At 40.3% G+C, this 9,887-nt stretch overlaps 1 protein-coding gene across 1 annotated transcript in view; it reads left to right on the top strand.

Moving 5' to 3' along the window:
- C4BPA (complement component 4 binding protein alpha) overlaps window positions 1-9,279 on the top strand; it is a 29,280-nt gene extending 20,001 nt beyond the window's left edge. Inside the window, exons 9-12 of the mRNA XM_032422378.1 lie at window positions 2,468-2,653; window positions 7,027-7,200; window positions 8,144-8,319; window positions 8,861-9,279. Of these exons, the coding sequence (XP_032278269.1) occupies window positions 2,468-2,653; window positions 7,027-7,200; window positions 8,144-8,319; window positions 8,861-9,034 (710 nt within the window). The 3' untranslated portion in view covers window positions 9,035-9,279. The remainder of the gene's footprint in view (window positions 1-2,467; window positions 2,654-7,026; window positions 7,201-8,143; window positions 8,320-8,860) is intronic.
- Window positions 9,280-9,887: the final 608 nt, after the last annotated feature.

Below are 9,887 nucleotides of genomic sequence, written 5' to 3' on the forward strand. Positions count from 1 at the left end.
CTTGCATTCCCACCAACAGTGTAGGAGGGTTCCCCTTTCTCCACACCCCCGCCAATGTCTGTTGTTTCCTGACTTGTTAATTTTAGCCATTCTGACTGGTGCGAGGTGATATCTCATTGAGGTTTTGATTTGAATTTCCCTGATGCCAAGCGATGTTGAGCACTTTTTCATGTGTCTGTTGGCCATTTGGATGTCTTCTTTGGAAAAATGTCTGTTCAAGTACCATACTGTTTTAATTACTATAGCTTTGTAGTATGTCTTAAAATCTGGGATTGTGATACTTCCAGCTTTGTTCTTTCTAAGGATTGCTTTGGTTATTAGAGGTCTTTGTGGTTCCACATGATTATTTGTTCTAATTCTGTGAAAAATGCTATTGGCATTTTGATAGGGATTGCATTAAATGTGTAGATTGTTTTGGGTAGTATAGACATTTCATAATATTAATTCTTCCAATCTATGAGCATGGTATATCTCTCCTTTTTTTGTGTCATCTTCAATTTCTTTCATCAATATCTTATAGTTTTCAGAGAGGAGGTCCTTTACTTCCTTGGTTAAATTTATATTTTATTCTTCTTGGTATAATTGTAAATGGGGTTCTTTTCTTAATTTCTCTTTCTGCTACCTGTACAATATATAAGTATATTGTTTATATTGTATATATCTATACAATAGATTTCTATATATTAATTAATATTATATATAATCTATATAATATTATATATTAATTTTATATCCTGCAGTGGTTCTGAATTTATTAGTTCTAATACTTTTTTGGTGGAGTCTTTAGGGTTTTATATATATAGTATCATGTCGTCTGCAAATAGTGACAGTTTTACTTCTTCCTTACCAGTTTGAATCCCTTCTATTTCTTTTTCTTGTCTGATTGCTACAGCTAGGACTTCAAGTACTGTGTTGAATAAAAGTGGCAATAGTGGGCATCTTTGGTTCTGATCTTAGAGGAAAAGATTTCAGTTTTTCACCATTGACTATGATGTTAGCTATGGGTTTTTCGTATGTGGCCTTTATCATGTTAAGTTATGGTTCCTCTACACCCACTTTGTTGAGACATTTTGTCATGAACGGATGTCATATTTTGTCAAATGCTTTTTCTGCATCTTTTGAAATGATCATATGTTTTTAAAATTTTTTCCTTTTGTTAATTTGATGTATTACGTTCACTGATTTGCAAATATTGAACCGTATTTCCATCCCTGGTAAGTATCCCACTTGATTGAATGGTCCTTTTAAAGTATTGTTGCATTCGATTAGCTAATATTTGGCTGAGGATTTTTGCATCTTTGTTCATCAGGAATATTGCCTACAGTTTTCTTTTGTGTGGGTTTTTGTCTGGTTTTGGTATCAAGCTAGTACTGACCCTGTAGAATGAATTTGGAAGTTTTCCTTCCTCTCCTACTTTTGGAACAATTTGAGAGGAATAGGTATTAACTCCTCTTAAATGTTTGGTAGAATTCACCTGTGAATAGTGAAGCCATTTGGCCCTGGACTTTTGTTTGTTGGGAATTTAAAAACCTACTTTAAAATTATATTTATGTTACCCACTATAGTTGTATTGATTTAATTATTTAATAAAGATATATTTAACCATTTAAAAAGCAGAAGTGAAATGATATTTATCCTAGTTATCAGAAAATCTAATACAGTGTGGATTTGGACTTATGACTTAAATATTATGATTTAAGTACTTTCTATAGTATTACATAAATATTAATATTATAATTTAGAAACATGAATGTTGGGTATTTTTATTGTAATTCATAAATAAGTGAGTGGTGAGAGTGTTTAGGTATCCCTAAAAAACCATTGTAGTGCTAGTCAAGCTCCTGATGTGAAGAATAGGGCATTTTAATCTGCTCTGATATTTTCTCTTATATCAAGCAATATCAAGTTCTACCTGGAAGTATTTCTACTAATGAATAAAAAATATCTTTTTATCAGCTCTTACTGCATTAAAAATGAAAGAATTTGAGTCGCTATTTCTCTTAAATGTGGCATCAAAAAAGATCCTGGCCATATGCAGTAATTTAAATTTATTTCTGTGCGTTAGCTGTCAGGTGGATATAAACTTTTGAGGACATTTTTCCTTTTGTGACTAAGGAAGTGTAAGGTATTAGAGAGGTTGATAATGATGTAACCCTAATGAAACCATAAGCAATGGATGTTATTTGTCATTGCTTTTGAATGCTTCTGAAAATTTACATTTTCATGCAGGTTTCATCCAGTGTCTCATTTTGGAGGCTCCTAATGAAATCATTTAGTTGAAGGGAAATGACTAGGTTGGAGTACTTTAGCAATCAGGGACAGGGAGAGCAGACCCAGAATGTCCTTTTTCTGTTTCCCCAATCTCTCTTCAGTGGTGAAATCTTCGAAAGCAGAAATGAATTTATTACCCATAGGTGCCTCATTGCAGTGATTTTACTAACCATTCACCTCACTTTCTATTTTTCAGAGATATGTTGCCCAATACCAGACCTGGAGAATGGTGAAATCATTTCAAAAAGCACTAGATCTGTGAATAGCTGTGTTTATTTCTACAGAGACACAGTTTTTTATATGTGTTATAAGAAATATCGGTTTGAAGCTAGGTGCGAAGAAGATGGCACATGGAATCCCAAAACACCAACATGTGATAAGAGTAAGAGCTTATGGAATTTTATGTTCTTTTTTCTTTTTTCTTTTCTTTTTTTAAATTTACATTCAGGTTAGTTAACCTATACTGTATTATTAGTTCTGGGGTAAAATTTAGTGATTCATTAGTTGCATATGATACCCAGTGCTCATTATATCAAGTGCCCTTTTAGTGCCCATCACCCAGTTACCCCATCCCCCCACACCCCTCACCTCCAGCAACCCTCAGTTTGTTCGATGTTTCTTCATATCAAAGTGATGGAGATTATTAAGGGAAGGTTTCAAATTAGGAAGAATTTGTATACCCTTCATGATTTTTGGAGTGGATAAATTTGTTAAAAAGCATTGTCCACCCCCCCCAGTCCAACTTTCTTTTCCTTCCTCATTGTTTATTCCCATTCTCTTGACCTTCCTGCTTTTCTTTTCTTTTCTGAAATCAGTAAAAATAGGCCACATCTAATAGATCAGCTGAACTTATCAATTATTGTCTTCTGTTTCTTGGTATTTATTGTCTTTTCTTCTCTTCTTTCTGTCCATATGCCTTAATCTGCATTTCAAGACCCACCCAAATCTATTTGAACCCATCTTTCTAAACTTGCTTCCTTTCTTCCTCAAACTTCCTCCCTTCCTTCTGCTGTCTCTAAGTTTTCCTTCAGACTATCCCCCGGTGTGAAATGCCTACCTCTCCCTCACCAAGAGCACTTAAGTGCTAAATACAATCCTACTTCTCCCATTGTTTTTCCATCGTCCTATCTAGTGATGATCAAGAACAATTACCCCTGCTGGATAGTGATGCTTCTTCTTGCCTTGTGTGTAAGAAGGAGCCCAAAGGAGCCCTAAAGTGGTTCAGAGTGCTGTGTTCCAGAAGATATTGTAAAGTAATATTGTGAAGTGTTATCACTGTAAAATATTGCCTCTCAACTGGCACTTCAGCTGTGCCTTTAACAGGCCATTCCAATGTCCAAACAGGCCTACGGGTTCTGGATGATGCAGTCTGTAATGTGAGTGGTACATTCCATGGCCACGGTCTTAGTACTACACCTCTTTTGCTATGAGTGGGTTTTCTAGTTGCACATAGTGTAATTCTATGCCAATTATTTAAACACTCTATAGTCTTCAGATAACAGTGCTGACTGAAGTCCCACAAGCAGAAAAGGCAAACCCATACCTGGAATACTTGTGTATTTCTGTCAAAATACTTATTTGTCCCTTCCAGGTAGAAGGGATGTAATATAGTCAACTGGCTACCAAGTGGCTTTGTGGTTATCTCAAGGGATGGTATCATATTAGGGACTTAGCATTGTGGCTGGCAGTTTGAAGATTCAGTGACAGCCTCGGTAAGTGGGAGTCCATGTTGTTGTGCCCACCATGCTTGTTCTTCATCCATACCACCACTTTGCTCCTCTTCCTCTTGTGACAGCACTGGTCAGGCCAATGACAGAAGATGGCTGACTTCAACTGGCTGAGACATTGTTTTCTATTTGATTTTTTAATGCCTACTCTACTGGGGATGCTCTGCTGGTGTTAACACACAAAATAAAAACTTTGAACTTCCTGTCATTCCCATACGTCCAGTCACCTGCTTCTACCTACCGCAGATCTCCTTGGGCCCAATCTTCCAATCTTTGTCCTTAAGGATGCTGACAAATAAGCCATTCATTCTGGGCCATTCCAGGCTAATTTAATCTATCCTTAGCCCATTTCTTTTTCCAAAAAAGTGAATGGCAAGATTACCTAAGATTTTTCCTTACTACTCTCTTTCCCTGATCAGGCTCTAATGCAGCTTCCGTCCATTTTAGCTTGCACACACGTACCCAAAATACACATCTGTGAATGAGGCTTGGCTTCCCTCTGTTCTGTCAGTTGGTTATAATGGATACTCCACATAGCCGTAAGCATGAGCTAAAGAGACACTTGTGCAACAGTGGATGGGCACAAGTAGGATCTAGGCTCCCTATTTGTGCAGGCTGCTTGTGCCATCTGCTCATGTTCAATCCCAGATGACAACTTCCATTTTGTAATGAATTGTTTGTTGCCTGCCTGGCCTTATAACTTGGTTCTGATAGACCAAGATCATGATTTTTGGCACATGCTCACTTCATGACCCAATATCAGGTACAGTTTCTATCAGGACCAAACAACATGTCAAGAGTTATATCTCAAACAGCACGTAATTCTCTGTAGCAGTGCATGGCCTTGCTTCAGGATCTCAAGCGTATATGCTGTGATAGTCCCATTGATATTTGCATGCTTTCTGACTATAGCCACCTTCAATATACTAGGCTCTGCTGCGTCTTAAGTTTCAAGCAACAGGACAATTTCACTGCAACTGGACTTGCTGCCGAGGCTTTTCCCAACATGGGCCCCACTCAAACCCAGCTATCTCTTATGTCATCTAGCATATGGGCTGGAATAGTATTCCCAAGTATGGAATGTACTGCCTCTAGAGTCTAGAAAGTTCTACTTGGTGTTATGCACCATTTTTTGTGGTGTGTTGTGCATATCCCATTAGTTTAGATGGGATAGCCTAACAAGCCCTGAACCCTGGACCTCTGAAGATTGTATTGATATGGCAAACCCTTGAATCTTTACGTTCTATATCTGGAGCATCAGTATGGGAGTTGGAAAAACCCAGTCTTCCCCTTCACTTCCTGTGTTTCTCTTGTATGTCTCTTTTACTGCTCACACGGAACACTCACAACATTTCAGGTGACCAAGTGTGTGCATTTTTTTTTTTTCTTCTTCTTCCAACAAAGAATTCTCTGCAACACCAGCTGGGTGTCCTATAATTTGCCACAGTTCCAGCACTATCTACCTGAAGAGAGTGGCAGATTCCACAGGGTAAAGGCTCAGTCTCAAAAAACTGCCCCCCACATTAGATACCAATTGTGGTAGTAGGTCCTCGGGCTGCTACCAAAGTTTGTTCAACTTGGCTACAAATTGGAGGTTCCCATGATCTCCTTGTGGAGTTCCATTAATTTGCTAGAAGGGCTCACAGAACTCAGGGGACACTAACTTATATTTAACAGTTTATTAAAGGATATGATGAAGGACACAAATGAAGAGATACATAAGGTGAAGTCTGGGAGGGTCCCAAGCACAGAAGCCTCTGTACCTGTGGATTTGGGGTACATCATCCTCCAGTACGTGGATGTGTTCACCCACCTGGCAACTCCCTGAACAATATACTACTGAGATTTTATGAAGGCTCGCTCATTATAGGCATGCTCAATTACTAACACTATTTCCTACTTCTCTCCTCTCTTTGAAGAGGAGAGCAGGCCTGGAAATTTCTAAGCTTCTAAGTTTTGCATCATGACTTGATCTTTCTGGTGACCAACTCTAATCCAGGAGCCACTGAGAATTGCCTCAGTAGAACAAAAGATGTTCTTAGTGTTCTAGGCACTTAGGAATTTATAAGGGTTTAGGAGATCTACGCCAGAAACCCAGATGGATTATCTATCTATCATCTATCTATCTATCTATCTATCTATCTATCTATCTATCTATCATCTATCTGTCTATCTCAACATGCTAGTTTCTTCTTGCTCATTCAGTAGAATTAACATGAGGCCATTGACATACTGGATCAGTGTGGATGTCCAGATAATCATCGTATCATCAGACTCTATTATGACAGGGGCAAGTGAGTTATCATACCCCAGGGCTAAAACTACAAATGTGTGATTTTATCCTTCTGTGTATGCAAACTTTTTGACCCTCTTTTGTGATAGGGATGAGAAGAAGGCATCTGCTAAACCAGTGGCCCCCACTTACCCAAAGATACAAAAATCTACTCTAGCAAAGACACCACATCTGAAATGAGAACTAAAATGTTCAATTTTCCATAGTCGACTGTCATTCCCCAGAATCCTAACTTCTCTTGTAGACAGACTGGGGAAGTAAATGGCAGTATAATGGGAGGCAGCTGTAGTTCTGTAAGAGTGGCACAATGCCCCCATTTCCCCTGCCACTTTGGTATATGATGTAGTTTTTAATATGCTGTCTTTGCTTCAAGGGGGATGGGGATAGGCAGGATCAATGGCTTCTACTCGACTTCTTGGATATGACAGGTTTTACCCCATAGGCCAAGAACTCAATGTGGGGGTTGAACAAAGTATTAATTTTATCCATTCCCCTTATACTTTTGAAGATATTAGAGATGACCACCAAGTGGTCTAATGATGGGGCCATGGTGGTTCCTCAGCCTGAGGCTTACAGGAGGGCAGCGCAGGTCTTGGGTTTGGCTAAGTGATCCTCTGAGCAGAGAAGATGACAGGACAGAATGGAGCCTCCTACAAAACACACAGATTCGGGGATGAGTTATTTTTTTACATTCTACAAGCTCATGCTCTCTCACTTTTATCTCTCACCATCAAGATTGTGATTTTCCTCCTGATGTTGCCCACGGACATTATGAAGAAGTTAAAGGATTCCGTGTATTCACACAAAATGAAGTGATATATAAATGTGACAAAGGATACACTCTGGTTGGAGAGGCCAAACTCTCTTGCAGTTCTTTAGGCTGGACACCTGCAGTTCCTCAATGTAAAGGTAACTCCAACTCCCTTTTCAGTCAGGTGGGTGGAAATGTCACAAAAGCACGGAAGCATTTGATTTGATTTGATTTATTTGAAATCATGACTATGTTCAGGATGCAAACAGTACAAGGGGAATACATAAACATCAACCTCCCTTCTTCTTTCTCCCAGTCATAAAATTCAACCCCTATGCCCACTTTCCTGTATATTTCCAGAAAAATTCTGCAAGTGGCCATTTCATTTACGACCTGTAGCAAAATTTTCATGCAAGCTTGCTTTAGCATGAATGTGGGCTCTCAAGGGCTAATTCCAAACCTCACAAAGTGGCAGATACTTCCATCACAGCCTCGTGCAAGGCACCACCTACCCATGCTACAGGCCGGGGAGGGGGGGCTCCTACTGTTTTGTGGGGACAGGACAAGTCAAGGTCAGGTCTGACTTTTACAGGCACACAGGTTAATAGCATTTTGCCATCAGCAACTCCGGGGATTATTTGCCACCATAGTCTCTATTACATACAGGAGCCAGTCGGCAGGAGGGAACATTTCACAGCTAGTGTCTTGCTGGGATCAAGAGATGAGGGAGACTTGCTTTGATAGCTAAGAACCTGGGATCACATGCCTTTTTTTATATCCTATCATGTTCTTCAAAAGTATGAAGACCTAGGACAAGTTTCTTAACCTGTCTGTATCTCAAATTTCTCCTAGAAAAGTGGGAGTGATAACTAACAGTCATTACCTCACAAAGCTGAGTCACATAAAATGCTTAGCCTGAGTCTGATATATAATTGTGGCCAATGCTCAACCAAAATGCTAACAAATATTACTGTTACAAAAACAAAACAAAAGATAAAACAATTAGCAGCACCTATGATAGTTAATTCTTATAATCCTAGCCTGTTGTCATGTCTTTTTCCTTAGATTTCCATATTGCTTAAAACTGTGTTTCCATTGTAGCTCTGTGTCCAAAACCAGAAATAGCCCATGCAAAGCTGTCCATGGATGAGGATCAGTATCTTCAAACTACAAATGTCACCATCCAGTGTGACTCTGGCTATAAATTGGATGGTCCCCAAAATATCACTTGCTCAGAGAACAGAACCTGGTACCCTGGGGTGCCCAAGTGCGAGTGGGTAAGTGGCACGATTCAAGAAAAGCTCCTGTGCTAGCCAACCCTAAAAATGGACCCCCCCTGCCAAGCACTGTCCCAGCTCGCAGTGGTGCGATCTGACTTGTCAGGAGTCATTTCTGAGTCCTTCAAAGGAATTCTCTTCTTTCTTGAAGTACTGTGGTCAGGTAGGAGTGACAAGCTCTCCTCTCTCACTGGAGAACAAGGAATAATCGAGCCCCTTAGGGAAAAGAGGGACGCAGATACCTGGGACTTTTTCTAGACTATATAATATACTATGTTCCATTTCTGGATGGTCTCAGAAACAGCCTCTCTCCTCACAGAGGCCCTCTGTGAAGCTGTCTCAGAACAGGTCCTTATCCCTCTGGGAAGGACTGTGGTGGGACCCAAGGTGTTTTCTGGTTTTCCTGCTCACCAGGCAGTCCTGTGCTTGGTCTTGGCTTTGAGCTGTAGTCCTGTCATTGTCAGGAGGTCCTCCTCCCCCTCCAACCCTGTCCTTCTTGATTTGGAGAGAAGCCACTCAACCACACCCACCTCTCTTTCAGGTGGTCCCTGAAGGCTGTGAACATGTCCAGAAAGGCAGAAAGGCCATGCAGTGTCTCCCCAACCCAGCAGATGTGAAAATGGCCATGGAGCTGTATAAATTGTCTTTGGAGATTGAACAACTGGAACTACAGATAGACAAGGCAAAGAAATATACTATGGAGTCATCACTATAATTTCTCCCAAAAGAGGGAGAAAAATGTGCCGCTTTCAATACAATACAGATCACTTCAGCTTACCAACTCTACTGTCCCCTTTGCACCATCATTCATGGTAATAAAGGTCTAGAAAGGATAATTTGTTCACATTTAGTGCTTTGTGACTGTAGAATTATTGATTATCTTGTAGCTGATGGTTTTGCTTTTCTGGACACAAAGTGTACATTTTTTTTTTCAAGTAAAAATGTATGTATCAAAAACGATTTTGTCTTTGTGGTCTGTCCTTAATGAGGTACCTGAACACACCCACTACACAAAGTTAGTACATTTCCTTTACTGTAAGGGCCTTGGACATGGACGTGGGCTCACAGCAAAGCATTTCCCCGGATTGCCTCACTGCACACGTCCACATGTGCAAATCCCTCAGGTCCTCAGTAGTTAGATTAAATGTCAACACGCCCCCAAATCCTGGTCCATTCTCCCCATTTGAAGGGAGTCCTGCCCTTTACCCAACCCCCGTGCACTTGCCCTCTGCCTCACTAATGCTACCTCTGGACTTCTGCTTGACAGGAAAGGGATTCATGTTTGTGTCTGGACCTCCTTCTTCCTTCTTCCATTTTGAGAAAACAAACTCTGATAGACTGATGAATGAGGCCCACATGGTGGCCACCTGTGTGTTCCCATGTCCTCCATCTGAAAACTGAAATGGCCTGAGCAAGTATCCCCCACATGAGGAGAAACCTCCATCAATCACCCGTGTATCTTGGTGTATCCTGGACACTGTTGTTCCTTCTACTTACCACCCCCTCCAAGGCCTGCATCCTCTGAAATCTCTCATTCATGTCCCAGCCCCTTTGCTCGTCTCTTCTCT

This window comes from Phoca vitulina, unplaced genomic scaffold (assembly GCF_004348235.1).
Source record: "Phoca vitulina isolate PV1807 unplaced genomic scaffold, GSC_HSeal_1.0 scaffold26, whole genome shotgun sequence".
NCBI lineage: Eukaryota > Metazoa > Chordata > Mammalia > Carnivora > Phocidae > Phoca > Phoca vitulina.